At 39.8% G+C, this 19,615-nt stretch overlaps 1 protein-coding gene across 5 annotated transcripts in view; it reads right to left on the bottom strand.

Moving 5' to 3' along the window:
• Positions 1-19,615, bottom strand: part of LOC124776434 (CDP-diacylglycerol--glycerol-3-phosphate 3-phosphatidyltransferase, mitochondrial) — a 102,995-nt gene that overhangs the window by 59,255 nt on the left and 24,125 nt on the right. For all 5 annotated transcript variants that reach the window (XM_047251430.1, XM_047251431.1, XM_047251428.1 and 2 more), the window contains 2 exons: positions 15,923-16,045; positions 15,465-15,611 (listed from right to left, as the gene is read on the bottom strand). In XM_047251430.1, coding sequence (XP_047107386.1) covers positions 15,465-15,611; positions 15,923-16,045 — 270 coding nt within the window. The remainder of the gene's footprint in view (positions 1-15,464; positions 15,612-15,922; positions 16,046-19,615) is intronic.

Genomic DNA, 19,615 nt, shown 5'->3' with positions numbered 1-19,615 from the left:
TGCCAGAGAAGGTAAGGTCTTTTCATGCTCTTCCCACCATCCAAGAATATCACTTCCCCATCTTCATCTCTTTGGTAACAGCATTCGAGAGGTAGAATGCTACTTCAAAGTGCTTGTCCACATGGTCCGGACTTTCAATTGATGTGGTAGTTTCGATGAGTCTTATGTACCTTTTGTGAACTACAATTTTGTAACAACATTAACTCATAATCGTGCTCCAGGAGCACAGAATAATAAGCGTATACAGTTGCTCACTCACCTGAAACATTTACACACAGAGCTCCAAACTCTTTGAAAACATTATCTCTCTCTTCAGTGCTCAGCATCAAAAGATCACAATATGAGACACAAAAATGTTCCTATCTTGTGGTACAAATGCAGTTTAATCTTATCACTCCTTCCATCTATGTAACTTCTGCATTTTATTTTAACTACTGCCATGGCAACACTATACAATTCACTAGGGCACAAGTAGTCGCCCAGAAGTTAACACTGCCAGAGAAGTACCAAATGGATAGTCAGATAGTTGTCTCGTTTTAAATCATTGATAGCTTCTTTGAATGGCTTGAGGATCAAGACAAGCTCATTTAGGCTCTGCTGATCAATATTCTGAAGTCTACTTAAATTTTTGTGGGCAAGATGGTTGCCCTGAGCTGACTTCGAATTCCATAGGCCCTGAAGCAGAAACAGCGGAACAGTCATGCCGAATAACATCGACATGCTCTGACACTCTACTGTGTGGCCTTACAGATATTCTTCGCCTCACCATACAGGATGTGTTTCGATGTTTTAATTTCCTATATTTTCCTTTCTTCATGGAAGACACTGCAATCCCTACTCGAGACAGGGTGATTCCCAGCGCAATTTCCACACCTCAGGGGTGAGCCCGCATCTCGTGGTCATGCGGTAGCATTCTCGCTTCCCACGCCCGGGTTCCCGGGTTCGATTCCCGGCGGGGTCAGGGATTTTCTCTGCCTCGTGATGGCTGGGTGTTGTGTGCTGTCCTTAGGTTAGTTAGGTTTAAGTAGTTCTAAGTTCTAGGGGACTGATGACCATAGATGTTAAGTCCCATAGTGCTCAGAGCCATTTGAACCATTTTTTTTCAGGGGTGAGAAGGAACCCCTCCGTCATGGGTGGCTCTGTCACATTTGCCCCAACTGGCTTCACCCTTCCATCCTAAGGTGGTGTGCCCAAAGTGCTGACATTTAAAACAGTGCATGGGGTTGGGGACATGAGGCTGTACACTTAGGTGAAAGAAACCTGCTTTAACAGGCTCCAGGAGTTTCGTGCTATTGAAGGTATGGATGAAGGAGTCAGATTTTAATAGATACCATCCACACTTTTCAATATATTCTGCACATTGACAACCCCTTCCTGAGTCCACTCATTTTTCAATTCCTCCTTGGGAATGTCTACCAGATGCTGACACAACACAACACCTTTGCTCAAGTTCAAGATGTCGTGGAGCTCCATTTCTATGGCATACGAGGTCTGTTAGAAAAGTATCTGACTTTTTTTTTTGTTTTTTTGGATTTGAATCTAGCGCACTTGCATAAGCTGACCTTGAACCTTCATGCGGATGTGTCAATTTTTTCCCATCTGTAGATAGTGAGAGTTGCTGGCAAGCAGCAGCTGAGTGAGGTAGTGTGTAGTGCTCATGTTAGTTTTTCATTTCAAGGGAAATGGTGGAACAACTGGAGGAGTGCTATTTTGACAAACTGGGTGACAGCCTGGAGGAAACCATTTTGAAGATTCAGAGGGTTTTCAGTGATGATGTTATGTGCATCACACAGACTAAGGAATGGTACACCCAGTTTAGAGATGGCTGCTCATCGGTGGAGAGCAAGTCATGGTCCAGTCGGTCACCAACATGCTGAAATGACCATCTCACTGCCAAGCTAAACGCTGTGGTGACGCAGAATCATCGTGTGACTATCAGAGAAATTGTGGAAGATATGGGCATCGGTACTTTTTTGACACATTCCACTGTGACCGAAGATGTGGCCAGGAAGAAAGTGTCGACAAAATTTGTGACAAAGCTTTTGCTGGTGGAGCAAAAGCAACTTTGTGCTTTGTGTTGAAGTCTCACAGGACATGCTAGACTCCACACACACACACACACACACACACACACACCACAGGGTCAAACAACCACCAAAGATTACTACAGGGATGTCCTCTATCACCTACGTGATGCTGCACACACAAGAGGCTGGACTTGCAGTCAACAGGAAATTGGTGCTCCCATCAGGACAATGCTTCATTCTCCGCACTTGATTCACATTTTTTGGCAAAAAATCAGATTCCTTTGTTTCAACAGGCCCCTTACTTTTGTGATATGGCCCCCTGCAACTTCTGGCAGTTCCTCAAACTCAAGGGGCCACTGAAACGAACATGATTTCAGACAAGAGAGGGCCTTACGGCAGCAGTGACAACCGAGCTAAACTCCATTCCAAAAGAGGCCATTTCAGTGTGCTTCCAACAATGGCAGCACCGCTGGGAGAAGTGTGTGGTATCCTAATGGAACTACTTTGAGGGTGATTAGGTGTCCTATGCTCCAGGTAAGCCATTTTTTCCCCCAGCCTAAAGCCACATACTTTTCTAACAGATCTTGTGTAATCTGAGGAACATAGTTTTCTGGAGATTTGTTGCTTGCTGGGAACTAGCATTTACAACCAACAGCATGCCATTACACAATTGCCTGACACATTTTAGAGTAGCTACAGTGCCCTCCAAACATTTTTGAATATAAAAGGACAAAACCTTCTCACAACTGCCCTCTTTCCATTTCATAATCAAAAACACTTTCTGACCAGCAGCATGCATTTCTCTTACTATTCTTGGACACATTCTGTGTAACCCCTGAACCTGGAGAACTGGCTACATGAGCCCTCTTATTTGATTGGTTGTTAGTGCCTACCAGCAGCCCACGAATTCCACTGGGAGGAGAAGGAGAAAACTTTAAGGATTCCATTTCAGTACCACAAGCAGCTAGGGAAAGAAGGGTCCATTCAAACAAAGCCCCACGTGCCTAAGTTAGCCTTATACAACTGAGATGCAGAAGGTTCCCCAGAGGTTGTCCACTAACGACTGTTCCATCTCTACAGCCATCTCATCAGTGCACAGCACACCTTGAGATTGAGTGTTTGTTCCACTGATGCGCATACGGTAGTCACTGAAACATGCCCAGGGCTTACGGTGACAGGGGACTGGCGGTGCTTAGCAGTGATACTTTAAGCATCCAGAGTGCTCTCTGAGAGGACGACGATCTACTCTACAGTTGTTCAGACCATTAATAAGTTCTGGGCATATTTATTTGGTAAACTATTCACTACTGGCTGACTAGCCTGAAGTATCTGATGGGTCAACTAATGAGGTAAGCACTGAGGCTTCAAGAGCACAGCATCACAGTGATAAACAAAAGCATAGGCCCAAACAAGGACACTACCTGCCTTTCAAGGAATCCTTTGGTGGAACTCAGCGGTGTGGACCAGTGTGGACAAGGGGCATTAATGGTTATTCATATCCCAGCTCATCTACGTCCAGCTTTTCTGAAGTATTCCCAAGATGCTTCAATGTCTCGTCACCTTGGATCTGTGAAGACTCTACACAGAATCTGATCCAGGTGTCATTGGCCAGGTCTTCACCAGTCTATTGGACACTATTCGAGGTACTGAAGGAAATGCCAGTAACGAAGCACATGCTGCAATTACCTCTGGGGCATTTGGTACCAATTCCAGTGGCATCGCCATTTCACCAAACTGGAATCGATCTCTTGGGATGGTTCCTAATGCTGACAAGTAGGAACCAATAGATAGTAGTCTTCACTGATTACCTTACCCACTGCACTGAAATCAGAGCTCTATTGGCTGTTGAAGCTCCAGAAATTGCTAAGTTCCTTGCAGAAGACCTTATTTTGGACCTTGTGGAAAAGTTTTCCAGTTGAGACTAGTATCAGAGGTAATTTCACACTGTGACATCATCTGCAGACTGATGACTGCCTATCATACCTGGACGAATGGCCTCACAGAATGCTTTAATAAGACATTGGCAGATACACTCTTGATGTACAATGTTGCCGAACAGAGAGATTGCGATACAATACTATCCTTCATCACACCTGCATACAACACAGTGAAGTACGACACTACAGGTTACACACCTTCTTTCTGCTCCAGGGTCATGAGGCTGAAATGACATTGGATACACTGTTTCTGTTACATTGGGATGATACTCACAACCTACTCACTAAACGAAAATCTCTTAACCAGGACTGAAGATACAAGACAGCAGGCTCACGTACGGACTCTGGATGCCCAAGAGAAAGATTGAGAGCACTGTAATGAAAAGAACTGGCCAATGATATACAGCCCAGGAGACTTGGTTTGGACTTTTACAGCTATGTAAATTAGGAATATTTTACAGCTATGTAAATTAGGACTAAAGTGCTACTTTGAACCATCTCTTATACTTTGTCACTTGAAGGATGTCACATACAAAGTCGAGGATGATGACCCTTCAGTAAGAAAACAAAAGTGCAGACACATCATCCATGTCCTCTGCATGAAGCCCTACTACAGTTCTGAGATGCAGATCAATGACGAGACATCTTGTTCTAGGAAAGTGAATGCCCACTCGACAATCCAAAAGTTCTGATGGGAGTGGTACCTATGATGCTCATTATAGTGAAGAGGAAGTAAGACTATGACCAGAATCTGAGGGTCCACCAGCAGCACCATACAGAGGGCCACTGACAAGATCTAGAGCCAGGGTGCTGCAGTCAGCTCCAATGAGAACTTTTGAAACAGATGTCCACCGTTTTTCCAAGCTCCAAACTGTGGTGCATGCCGTGTGGTCTAGCTGTTGGTGTCACTGGCTGGCATGCTACAGGTCACCATTCAAACTCTACCACCAGTAATTATTTGTTATTTAGTACTTATCATTTCTGGAAGGTTCTCGAAATTTCTTATTTTTGTATACTCTGGAATATTTGCTAATAGCAGCACTCTCTATTCAGGAGTTCAGTTCTGTTCTAGCTATACACTGGTGTTCGTAATAAACATGCTCTCAGTGACAAGTATTGAATTGTACAGTTTTAAGATTTGGACTCTATTGTGGTTACAATGTGACACTATTAAGTGGAAATGAAATTTTCCTACATAGAATGGGTGGAGTTTCTAAGGAGAAAATCATTCAAATTATGTTTGGAAACCTGCACTTTTCTTTCCGCCAGCACTTAAGAGTTTACAGTTATTTGGAAGTGGAACTACATAATTATTTACAACCAGTAGTAATACTCTCTTCCACAAATATTAATGTTAAATTTGCGAAAAGGAACACCTACTATGTTAGTCAATTCAGCTGTAATAACATTTATAAACATATCTATATTTTTGGGATACGTCTTTTTCATTTGCAACTAGAAAGCAATTAAGTAGATTGATCCAACCTTTTATTTTGTAGTACATTCACAGCAAAGTCTCATGTTCTCCACACCTCATTTCAAATACAAAATACACACTCCACTTAACAGCATGATATAGACAAGAATTAACTGGCTGCTTTTAATAGTGTAGTGTACAACCATAGAAAATGACTGTGCAGTATGATCATCCATTGCAAAGAAACTAATTCTTATACACTGAGTGGTTATAATTCAAGTGCAGCTACTCACAGAGCATGGGCTATAATTATAATGAGAGTGAAACATGAAACATATGCCAATGCATTAAAACTGAAACAATTTACGCTGGGAAAAAAAGTTCCAGTTTACGCCACCAGGTGTAAATCTGGTGCTCTGGATGCAAGAAAGATGTACAGAAATGTTTCCATACGTAATGGATTAGGAACAGGAAGTGGATAGAAAAGGCCAAACAAGTGAGAGGGGTATAATGTTAATTTTATTATTAACTGCCACACAGTTTGTTCAATATGGGCATTGGAGATGTCAACAAGATGCTCATCCGTAGAACAACATGATCAACAGCTGCTCACACCAGCTCCACTAGAATCTGAGCAATGTATTCCTGTATACTGGCCTTCACATCATGTAGAGATTGAATGTGTCCCTGCTAAACACGTTCTTTTATATATTTCAGAATCAAAACTCACTCGCAGAATGTGGAAAACCTCTGGAGATAATACGTTCAGGGAAGGATGCATTAAGCACATCTTCCACTGCGTGAGTGACATGTGGTGTTGCCCCATTTAACATAAAAACATTGGATTCCACACAGTTGCTCTCTTCCAAAGCAAGAATCACATGCTGAACAAGAAGGTTTCAATCATGTACAGACAGTATGGTATACCTGAAAGCCCCTCTGGGAGTATTCTCTTCAAAGAACAATGGACTTAGAATAAAGGCGCTTGTGAATCCACACCACACAGTCACACATGGAGAGTGCAATGATTCTTCATGCACCAGTACCCCAAATCTGGCTGTTCTGTGCATTCACTGTATGCTTTAGTGTAAAATGTGCCTTGGGACTACACAAAATATTAACCAGTCACAGTTCATCAACTTCGATTAGTGCCAGAAACTAAAGAGCAAATTTACAACATTACTGTAGTCATGAGGTTTCAGTTGCTGCATCATCTGGATATTGTATGGGTACCAGTGTAATATAGACCACAAAACTTTCCATACAGTTGGCCTTGGTAGGAACAATTCACGTGACACTGCACGAGCACTAGCACTACGCATGGCATGTTCTGCATGGTCACTTAATTCAACAGCAACCTCATCACCAGGATAAGACGCCTATCTCTTCCAGGTGCCATACCAAGCTCACCCGAGGTTTCGAATTTGATTATCATCATCTTTACACCATTTAATGGCAATGGGCCTCTCCTCACACCTTCCAGTCTATGATACTCTATCAATGCAACACTGTAATTGCTGCTGCTCACATAAAACAGTTTCACTGATACTCTCTCAATGCAGTGCTATAACTGCTACTGTTCACATTAAACAGTTTCACTAACAGTGCATGGTATCTCTTCTCAATACCTATTTTGTTCACTGATATTGTTGCTTGGCAAATGAGAGTGTAGCTGCCATACCATCACACAAACAGTGTACTATGCCAGATTTGAATTTGACGGTCACAATTAGAACAATTTTTTTTCCGGCATAAATCAGTCCCACATTAACATATCAGCATATCTACTAAGTTTCACTGCCATGCAATAATTACAGCCCACACTTGACCTTCATGAGCAGCTGCACTTTAATTCTAACCACCCAGTACTTGGAGTTCTCTATTCATCAATGCTTAAAGTTTAACACTATCCTGCAGTGTTCGAAGCTAGCCTTGAAGATGCATGGAATATCATACAGTTGCGATCACAGTACAAACACCATTCAATAACTCAAACTTACTTCAGAAAGAAGAAAGATATCAGTATCACACTCAATTCAGAAACTCTTACCTTATCAACTATATTTCACTCACAGCAATGCATGGTCTAAAATATTGTTAATGGTAAGCTATGTTCTATCACACTTTTTTAAATACATTTCCAAATCAAGTGCACACTGTCCACAAGTAGCATAATTTCGCAATGACTACGACAAATTATCAAAATTTATGTAGTTCATTATGAAGCTAAGGTATAACACTAGCATAAGTTTTTTAAAAAATCTGATTTATTAACCAAATACTTTCTTCAGAGTAAGTTGAGAATTATTGTGGAATTAATCTTGCTAAATGAGAAGTAGCCCTTTTTTTCCAAAGGGAAAGTACAGCATTACAGAAATATGTCCAGAAGCAGGTTTGTCAGTGTGTCATATACTGGGAGCTAATAACTGTATGAGCACCAAACTTGGTAGCGTTAATGTCCAGAGTATGGGGTGCAGGAGTTCCATGCGCCACAGTGACACCATCCAGTTTCAACTATGGCCACCAAGTGCCGTGATCAGTCATCGTGATTCATAGTCTCGCACACGTGACCAGTCGCAGTGCTCTTGTTGACATGTCAACACGAACTTGGACAAAAGACTCAGGGCATTATTAGTGAAGCTCTATTATCAAAACAACAGTATCGCTGCAGCTGAATATTACCGACTGGAAGGGTTACGAAAGGGTTCTTTTTCTCCACCTGCTGCATGGAGCATGACGAAGTAGTTCGAATGAATTGGAGAACTGAGTGTCACTCCAGGAAGACGCTGACAACTGCTAGCACCATAGGTGGTTGACGAAATCGCTGTTGCTATGGCAGACAACAATATGTACAATTTCCAATCATCAGGCAGTGTGCATACTGTGTCATGACAGTTGAACATCCCATGAACACTGTACAGAAGGTGCTTCGAATCATTCTCAAATGGTATCCATGCGAGATCCGTAACATACAGCAGCTTGCACCACAGGACACACAATGATGTGTTAATTTCGCTCTCCACTTTCTCATAAGGATTGAAGTTGACGAGGGCTGGCTCTGGACCATCCTATGGACAGACAAAGCTTGTTTTTCTCTGACAGGTAAACACACACAATTGCTAAGCGTAGGGATCTTCACCTAGAGTCACTGTGCGTAAAGTTCCTCTATGATGAACATGTCACCGTATGGTATGGATTCATGGCTATGTTCATCATTGGCCCATTCTTTTTTGAACAGGTTAGCTCTCAAGGACAAAAGACGCGCAGTGTGACTGGTCAGCGTTACTGCGATATGCTTCACCAGCATGATGGGGCCCCACCGCACATCGCTCTTGAAGTTAACCTGCTTCTCTGAAACACATCTGGAAACAATCACATTATCAGATGATCATTTCCAAATGCTTGACTGGCATGATCACTTGATCTCTCTCCCTATGAGTTCTGGTTGTGAGACTGCCTGAAGGACAGGATTTCCACAGGAACATTCAGAGATGTGCTGATCTGATGCACAGCATATCAATAAAGGTAGTCAGCATACCTATGGGCATGCTTCGTTCTGCTGTGCAGAATGCAATCCTGCACATTCAAACTCTTCTGGACACTGATGGGAGCCATGCTGAGCCCCTTTTGTAGCAGTAATGGTACCTATGATGTACCACAGCATCACATTAAAAGTGTTTCAATTGAACTGATTCTGCATTATTTCTCTCCCCCATGTCCTTGACATTAACGCCACCCAGTTTGGTCCTTGTACAGTAATTATTTTCCGTGTTATAATATGTTAAATAGGGAACGTTTAATTATAGCCACCCGTTACATTCAAATGTTTTCTTAGCTCTAATATCAGTCATAAAAGTGAACAACACACAACCACTTGTTTCAATATTTTTGACAAATATATAGCAACTCCTTTTCTCATACTGACTTTGCATGGAGATAATGTTAGCCTGTAATCACTTCAATCTATAATATATCCTTCTGCACGCATGGTGTTTAGACAGGTATAGAATATACAGGGTGGTCCATTGATAGTGACCGGATCAAATATCTCACGAAATAAGCATCAAACAAAAAAACTAAAAAGAACAAATCTCATCTAGTTTGAAAGGGGAAACCAGATGGCACCGCCATAGGTCAAACGGATATCAACTGTCGTTCTTTAACTAGGAACCCCCATTTTTATTACATATTCGTGTAGTACATAAAGAAATATGAATGTTTTAGTTGGACCACTTTTTTTGCTTTGTGATAGATGGCACTGTAATAGTCACAAACATATAAGTACGTGGTATCATGTAAAAATCCGCCAGTGCGTATGGTATTTGCTTCGTGATACATTACCCGTGTTAAAATGGACTGTTTACCAATTGCGGAAAAGGTCGATGTCGTGTTGATGTGTGGCTATAGTGATCAAAATGCCCAATGGGCGTGTGCTATGTATGCTGCTCAGTATCCTGGAAAACATCATCCAAGTGTCTGGACCATTCGCCGCATAGTTACGTTATTTAAGGAAACAAGAAGTGTTCAGCCACATGTGAAATGTCAACCATGACCTGGAACAAATGATGATGCCCAAGTAGGTGGTATAACTGCTGTCACGGCTAATCTGCACATCTATAGCAGACAAACTGCGTGAGAATCCGGAATCTCAAAAACATCGGTGTTGAGAATGCTACATCAACATCGATTGCACCCGTACCATATTTCTATGCACCGGGAATTGCATGGCGACGACTTTGAACGTCGTGTACAGTTCTGCCACTGGGCACAAGAGAAATTACGGGACGATGACAGATTTTTTGCACGCGTTCTATTTAGCGACAAAGTGTCATTCACCAACAGTGGTAATGTAAACCGGCATAATATGCACTATTGGGCAATGGAAAATCCATTCTCGCACATATGCCATTGATTGCCTTGCAATGTGTGATGTCGCTCCATCCTGTTGAAACCAGGCTTCTTGAACGTTTGGAAAGTTGTTCAATACAGGTGTAACAAAAGTTCGTAACATCTCCGCATAACAATCAGCATTGACAGTTATTGTGTTTCCTGTTCATTTGCGGAAAAACACAGTCCGATAATCCCATGTGATGAAACACCACACCATACTGTCACTTAATTAGCATGTAAAGGGTGCTCATGAAAGTCATTAGGATTCATGTCTGCCCAGTAACGGTAGTTCTGTTTATTCACATAACCTGTGAGATGAAAATGTGCCTCATCTGACATCCATAATTTGTTTAGAGATTCATCACCACTGTTCATTTTTGTCATAATTTGTTGACAGAATCCTAATCGTGACCAGTAATCGTTGTCCTTCAATTGTTGCACCATCTGTTGTTTGTACGGATGAAATTTTAAATCAAGATGAAGAATTCTGTGAACACTCTCCCGGGACATTCCAACCACTGCTGGTTGCTTATGAATTGAACGCCGTGGGCTGCGTAAGACAGACTCGCATACAACATCAATGTTCACTGGAGAACACACACTTCTTGGTCGTCCTGTTGGTTTCTTCTTGAGGGCAGATCCAGTCTCTTCAAAGTTATTAATCCAACATTTTATCATGCGTTTCAATGGAACGGCATCATGACGAACCTAAATTATAAAAATGTCAAAACTCTCTCTGCACTGCTACCAAACTATCATTACTTTTATAAAACATTTTTATGGCTAACGCACACTGTTGTGTGTTCCACTGATCCACGATTACTGAAATGGTGGACTGTTTGCTCGCTAACTGTCATGAACCTGCAGTGCTGCCCCCTGCCCATGGCCGCCACTATTAATTTCAAACATTCCCATTATCCTGTGTCACCATGTATTATGCCACACAAGAAACAAGAACACATTAACCATTTGAAAAAATATTATGGAAATATACATATGAATATTTTCTTATTCATTCACAAAAACCTGAATTTCTCGAGCACATTGGCTGAAGATATGGAACCTGAAGTTTGCTCAATTACGTCTTGAACTTATTCATAATTTCCATTTTAAGGTTATGATCTTCTTCCATGATTTCTCTTTGTCTTTCTATTAATCACATTTTTGCATTGTATTCCTCTCATATTAAACACATTTTTAAGGAGTGAAGCTCATCTGCTTTTTTCAACAACTCTCAGTTCTTCACTACAACTGCATGGTCTCTTCCTCTTTTGCTGAGCGCATCTTCCGATACACTCCCACCAGAGAATGCAGGCCGATAAAGTTCCACCTTCAGCAGTTTCATTTCTACCTTCAGAGCAGTTATCATCATTGAAGTTGTTTGAAAGTAATACATTATTTTCTGATGTGTCATTGTCATTAACTTCAGATATCCCCCCGAAAATTTGTGGGATCATATCACAACTATTTGGCTTACATCATTTATCTTTGTGTCACCTAATCCACCGCCATTTTGAAATTTTTCTCAATTATATTTCACTTTCATGTCCTTCCAAATTACTTTAAGCTGCTCTTGTGCTCTTTATGTAAGAGCTTCTGTGTTGTATTCAACGTGTATTTTTTCCCCAAGCATCCTTTTTCCTTTTTTAGCATGTTGACATCATGCTTTTCAGATGTATTTATGTACTTTTTCATTATTTCAGCAAAATGCTCTTTTTCATTTTCTGGCAGGTTTTTTGAATGTTTCTTGGCTACCTCCATGTTGCTGCCAGCTCGTATCTCACACCAGCACTTGAATTAACATGTGTCACCAACCAACAATGGACATTGGTAGCTGTAGATGGTGGGGTTAACAATAGATTCATCCGTTAATAGCACATTTCTTTTTCATAATACACAGATCTTATCAGTAATTAGTACAATAGCATTTAGATTTTCCAATTTCAATAATTCAATTTCATAATCCTTTTTAGTTTCTAAAATTATAGCAATGAACATAAATTACGCATAAGGTGATGCAATAATGAATAAAACTCTCTCAGTGTACATGCCGCGTCAATTCAGGATAAAACTTTAAGCTTTCGACCACTACCTCCATGGTCATCATCAGGGCTAAAACTGCCTGTCGTAAACTAGCAAGGCTCCCACTTTTATATGCAAAGGACGGCTTCTGATTGGCTGGAATAAATCATAGCAACAGCGATATGGCGCGTAATGAAGTGGTGCCCTCTACTTCCATAGATGTAGTTTCTATCACGCGTTGCTTGCAGCGCCATCCCTTGAATCAGGAGGTAAAGTGCAGGAAGTTTTCCTCTGCGATTTTTCTTTATCCAGTGCACTCCTCCAGGTGTTGCTAAGTGCATAGCCATTGTCTCTGTTAAAGGTATTATCGCTGAGTCTAATTTCGACTGCTTCCCGGATCACAGAGTTCCAGTAATTCGATGCATGGGCTATTACTCTCGTTTCTTCAAATAAAATCTTATGCTTGTTAAGCAGGCTATGGTCAGCCACCGCTGATTTTTCCAAACACCTGAATTTCAGGTGGCACTGGTGCTCGATGCAACGGTTGGCCACAGTTCTTACAGACTGGCCCATGTAATTCTTGTCGCATTCGCAAGGAATACTATGAATTCCCGGCACCCTTAAGCTGAGACTATCTTTGACTGGTCTCAACATTTCCTTAATTTTCCTAGGTGGTCAGAAAACTGGTTTTATTCCTTGCCTCTTTAGGACTCTGCCTATCTTGCTTGTTGTAGCATCGCAAAATGGAAGTTGCCCTATGTGTTGATCCTCTTCTTGTTTATGGACGGCATCGTGTCTTACTTTCTTGGACATTACTGATTTAATTTCAGCGGCAGAATGACCATTCCTCTTGAAAACAGTCGTCAAATGGTTAATCTCAGGACCGAGGTGGTCCTTGTCGGAAATAGTCCTGGCTCTGTGTACTAAAGTATTCAGCACAGCTCTCTTCTGAAACGGATGATGGAAGCTGTGGCTATGCAGATATAAGTCTGTATGCGTTGGCTTCCTATACACAGAATGGCCCAGTCGCCCATCTGGTTTTCGCTCCACCAACACATCTAAAAAAGGTAACTTCCCTTCCTTCTCTACCTCCATTGTAAGTTTTATGTTTGGGAGTACACCATTCAAATGTTCAACGAACTGCCATGTGGCCAGATTAAAAATGTGTCATCGACGTATCTGCAGAAGCATGATGGACGGAGGTGAGCACTGATCAAAGCTTGTTCTTCAAAATCCTCCATGAAAAAATTCACTATTGCTGGTGATAGTGGCGAACCAATGGCTGTTCCATCCGTCATTTCATAATAATTTCCACTGTATAAAAAGTAAGTGGTTGTCAAGGTATGCCGGAACAACTTCAAAATTTCTGAGGAAAAATGAGCAGCCAACAGTTGTAATGTGTCATCCACAGGTACTTTTGTGAACAGGGAACCACGTCGAGGCTGACAATGATATCATTTGGGCCTATCTTCATCTGTTTTATGATATCAACAAACATTTTTGAATTCTTAATATGATGTGGGCAGTGACCAACTATAGGCGCCAACAATTTAGTTAAGTGTTTTGCAAGCCTGTACGTAGGAGAGCCAATAGCACTAACAATCAGTCTCAATGGGACGTTCTCCTAATGAACCTTTGGCAAACCGTACAATCTTGGTGGCCTAAGTGCTCTCGGCCATAAGTTCTTCACCAGTTCTTCGGAGAGGCCAGAGTTTTTTAGTAGATCCCTTGTCTTGCTGCTGAGCGCCGATGTGGGTTCCCATCTGAGAATCCGATATGTGCTATCCTCCAGTAACAATCCAACTTTATTGTGGTAATCTGTAACATTGAGGATTACCATGGCGTTCCCCTTGTCAGCAGGTAGAACAACTAGATCTTCATCCTTCTGCAACAATATCAGTCCTTGTCTCTCCTCTCTGCTGATGTTTGACTTAGGCGGCTTGGATGTGGCTAAAATCCCACTAGTAGCAAGCCTTACGTCATCCGCTGCTTCTTGAGGAAGATGATGAACTGCTTGTTCCACTCCACTAATAATCTCAACCACAGGTAACTTACGTGGAGCTGGGGCAAAGTTCAGTCCTTTACTGATGCAATAATGTCTGCCGACAATCAATATAGTTACAACTAAAGAAGTAAATAGAAATTGAGCTCTCCAACAGTTACCGAAAGAGTATATTACTAGAGAAGTAATTTACTAAAGTAGTCCAGACTAAAGAAGTAAGAGTTACTACAACAGTAATTTATACTAGTTTGTGCTCGCCACTCTTAATCTTTTTCCTATTAGTCCGTCACATCCTGCTTTGCTGCAGAGATATTTAATGTTTGTCATTTTCTGTCTCATGTAACAAATCAAACTGACTTTAACTAGAATTTCAATTATGCTTTCAGTATTTTTCTCCTTTCAATTTTTACTTGTTACCTGTCAGTTTTCATCACCCCCTTATCTTGTGTCCAATATAATTAAAAACACAATTTTCAACTCTTTCTGGAGGGTACAAACATTTATTCCTTATCTGTACCCTATTTCAACTTCATAATCTGCAGGTCCATGGGAGACCAGCATTAAGTCTTTATTAGCCTTCCCACTAGCCAAGCCACGTAATTTCTGCCACACAATTCTTGCATTCTTTCCATACTGACTAAGCTACGGCAACGTCACATTTTTCACAAATTATGCTCATTTTACAATTACACACATTTCAACTGCAGTTAACAAAGAACTAATGAATATCTGCAAACTTCTCTTATGATGAGCTGGATGGCAAAACAAGTAAGTGAACTGGTCAGCAGACAAAAATAAGAAAGTAAACACTACACAGATATTAATGTAAAAAATATTGTTACATTCCATCCTGCATTTTCAATTGTTAAATATTAATGTAAAGTAGGTTCCAGCTCAAATAAAATAGGACATGAATAATAATTCTTTAGTACTGTTTCCCAAGAAAATATAAAACAGGCATTATCAGAAAAAAATATTAGAACCATCACAATTAATGAAAATAAAATGGAGCATTCCGAACTGCCTCCAGTTGCTGATGGCTTCACTCTGAAGAGTGAGTCACTAAGGTACCATACACAATTCTGCCCATACCTGTATAGATATTATCCAAGTTTTCTGAACTGTTTAAATTAAGAGACATTTGTCAACTTCGTTAACCAACAAATTACCTGACAATACTTCTTATGCTTCTCCAATAATGGTAAGAGCATATGGCGTGAATTGAAATTTCCCCTCGATCCTCGGCTAAAATCCAACAATACTTTCACTTTTAAGTTGCCTGAAGAAGTCTCCAGATTCTTGGCAATTGCAGATACCTGTAATGTATCATAAGTTTGTTTAAGAAAGGGTTCCATTGGTAGACAACACAAAATTGTCAATTAGAAAATAACTGAATATTTTGATGCTACACAAATATTTTCTGGACACAGATCAGATCAGAATGCTTTCCATAAACCTGCATTTACAGTAAGCTATTATTCACAGCAATAGGCAGAAACTGCATTGTTGCTCTTTTGTGGTATTTCAAACAGACAGAGGGAGGGGGGAGATGGGGAGAGTTAATAATCAGTTGTTATAGATCAATCAAAATCACCATTTTGATTAAATTATTTAGTTTTCCACATACCAGCTCTTTCTCCAGAGTCCCTGTGCCCAGGTATAAAGATGCAAGTGTGATTCTCCTCTTGGCTGCTTTGCTCCTCTCTAAGAGTGTTTCATAAAATTTACTTGGTTCTGTAATAACAGTGACCTAGAAAATGAATTAAAATATGAAAGCTCATGTTGTTAATGATCAATTTCACAGCACAATTAAGTCTTTGTAACAGTACATATAAAAAATTCACAATTCATCAGTGGCAACACTCAAGCAGCACAAATGAAGAAGTCATACACATTTATTATTCATAGCTGTGCTCTAGTTTTAGGTGTCAATAAGAGTTGTCAAGACAGCTAATAACATGGACCTCATACTCAATAATTACATTTGGTTCCATATGTTCTTGTTTTGCCCTAAAAATAAGTAAAGTCAATTCTTTATTACAATGAATCCTTTCCAAGGTTACCTTTCATCACATATATTCAATACATTCATTGGATGTCCTCCTCTAACCAGTGTAATTATTTCAATTACAACACAAAGTTACTCACTACAGAGGAGGTGCTGAGTGGGACAGGCACTAGACTGTTCAATACCAGCTTTCAGATATAGTCCTCCCTCATATAAAGAAAAGGACTATGTCTCAAAGGTATTATCTAAGTGTCTACTTTGAGATGTACCTGTCACTACTTAAAACCACCTCTATGTGGTGTGTAGCATTTTGTTGTAATTCATATTGATTTTGTTATTGTTATTTCACTTTGGATTTTCCACTACTATAATTTAATGGCTTCATTAATGCTAAAACTTTCACTCCGGCAAATGCCAAGAAATTATTTTCTTTTTTTTGCACCTCATGCTTTCCCTAACCTACTCGGACATATGGTTATTAATCTTCCACACACACACACACACACACACACACACACACACACACACAAACTCGTTAATAGCATTTTATTAGCGTTAACAATAGGATTCTGAAAATTATATAATTTTATTTAGTCCGTCTCCTGTTCTCCAACTATGTATATGTCTACCCTGCTCAATGAATTTAAACTGATTTTCCTGATGTAATAAGAAGTAATTATTCATAATCATTGTGTTTTGTTGACATATGCACTCAGTTTTTCAATATCACTAGGACATCACCAACGTTTGGAAAAACACACAATCTGAGCAGTCTGAAGATATGCGAAAACATAGTAGAGTGAAATTACCTTTCAAATCAGTTCCTTCAATCTTTGTCCAAACTGAACGAATTTGTTTTTCTTCACCCCAAAATTTATGCAGATTGTTACTATGTACATCTCATGAGCCACGGTATATTTTTTCCCACGTGCATATTATTTTAAATTAGCATTATCTTCCTGTTAATTCTCATGCGAATTGATAATACTATTATTCTCTCATTTTTCAAGCAAAACATTCGGTGTACAAGCCTAAGTGCTATGAGACACTATACAGAAAATCTTTTGATTCTTAAGATACGAGTGTTTTCTTAATATCTGGGCACTGATCAAATTAAATTACTCTTCAGAGATCTCAGTTTTCCATTATTTTTGAGAGGGAAAAAAATTGAATGGGTAAGGAGTTATGTCCATTTTAAGTGGGACGATAAACACGAAGTGCTCAAAAAAACTATTGCTGAAGTGCCCTATGTATCTCTCTGCTAGAGATGCTACAGTTGTGCAACACATTTTCCTGGTTTACCAGATAAATTACAAAGACACAGCACTTCTTATACACAGTTGCTCTCTCTAAGGTTACACCAGAAAGGTACTTTTTAGTACAGTTCAAGACCTTTTTTGATAATTTTCCTTACTAATCTAACCTAATTAAAATAAAGACTATGGATGCTAATGTCCAGGTGCAAGCACTTTATGCATGTTTCACGTCTTTTTATACCATTAGGTAAAAACTGTTTAATTTGACCATCTTTTGGATTCCATGGTTAATTTTACAACTCTGCACAAGTGGTTGAGAGACCTGATTTACAGCTCAGTGCAACTATAACACATACCACCTGTAACAGGACCTCCTTGTAGTCAAACTGTAGTGTCACAAAATTGTTGAAACTGACATCCATACCCCTATTGCTCACTCACTCAAAGGTGATGTCAAATTTTGTCACATTATGTAATTCAGTGCCTCATTACGAATCTAATACATATTCTTTTGTAATGCACTACAATTTAAAAATATTTTTTGTAAAGATTGACTGGGCTTTATTGTCTTTTTTTCACGTGGAGTGAGCTAGTGCTACTGTTGACTGAAGTTCACCCACTACGAGTTGTAAACTGGTCACTATTTCACCTGCCAAAGATGACAAGAAGATGAACTTCAGGATGTTGCTTAGCTGATGTACTTTTTTATTTCTTAAGAACATTTTGTATTAAATTAATTGTTTCACTGAAAAATGTTTGAAGCCAAGATAATGTTCACACGTTAATCAGTTCTGCTGACCAGGATGTAATACTGATGAAGAAAATATGTAAAATATCAGTAAGATACTTCATGTTGACAGTATTTTATGTAGGAAAAAAAAGGTCAAATGTAATTTTTTCCAAGTAAGCTGCCATTTTTTTCCTACAAGCACTGAACCTATAATTTTAAGAAAATATTTGGAAAGAAACAGTTTAAAACCTAACTTCTGGTTAATGACTGGTACTTGTGAATCATTTACAGAATTCTACGCACAATGAAATAGTCTCTGATTTTTGCATTCAGTATGTAGTCTAGCTGTGAGATTCCTTCCAGCACTGTAAGCAGTCACATTTTACCACAGAGCACCACCTTATCCATGGTGCTTTCAATGGTAAATGGGAAGATTTGCATGATCCATTGAAGTCAATGGCTATTGCAGCAAGTAGCGTAGCTAGCAGAAGGTTGTCCAAGCCAGACATGCCTTGACAAAGGAGTCAGACTAATTGCGGCTCACATCATAAGGCAAGAAGAGTTCTTGGAAGAGCAGTGGAACCAACTTCCCTGGAAGAGTAGACACCAAAAAGAAATTCTGTTGCCTCAGAGACAGTGGATCGGCAGCACCACAAGTGGCCTTATCTGGCACAACTTTCTGTGGCCAGTAGACACTATGTACTGATGAGCTCCTAAACAGGAATAGCTGATGGACACTGCAGGAGAAATAAGGACAAGAGATTTGGTACTGTGGAACATCATAAAATGATGATGAAGTTCGCTCAGGAACTTCATGTGGCAAGTTAGAATGTAACGTAAACTCTCTCAGGTCACAAGATTATAATGGGTAGTTGAAATCAGTAATTGGAAAAAATAATGTTATGTTATATTCAATGACTAAATAAAATAGTTCTTATATCAGCTGCTTTAAATCACTGATTCGATCACTGACATAATGTCTGCTTTTTCATATTCTTTATAGCTTTTACTTACATATGAAATTATTGTTTATACATACAATTGAGTATAAAACTGAAATTCTATATAATAGAACAGTCCCACTTGACACTTTTTTCTATGCATAATGAGATAGCTTTATCATACCATCACATGACATGTCTAATAATGGCTTCATCTGTAGATTCATAATTTTTCAAAAATCCTATCGCAGGAGAACCTTCAGGGATGTAGGGATGTTATACGAGTTGAGTTATACACCAACAAAGGCACATAATGTACAGAAACTTACTAACAAAACAGTACTATACAGTTGGTGTTCAAATGACAAAAAACACACATCATTGC

The sequence above is a fragment of the Schistocerca piceifrons genome, chromosome 2 (assembly GCF_021461385.2).
Source record: "Schistocerca piceifrons isolate TAMUIC-IGC-003096 chromosome 2, iqSchPice1.1, whole genome shotgun sequence".
NCBI classification, from domain to species: Eukaryota; Metazoa; Arthropoda; class Insecta; order Orthoptera; family Acrididae; genus Schistocerca; species Schistocerca piceifrons.
Note: the sequence above shows the minus strand (reverse complement) of the source record. Positions and strands in the feature narration are given on the sequence as shown.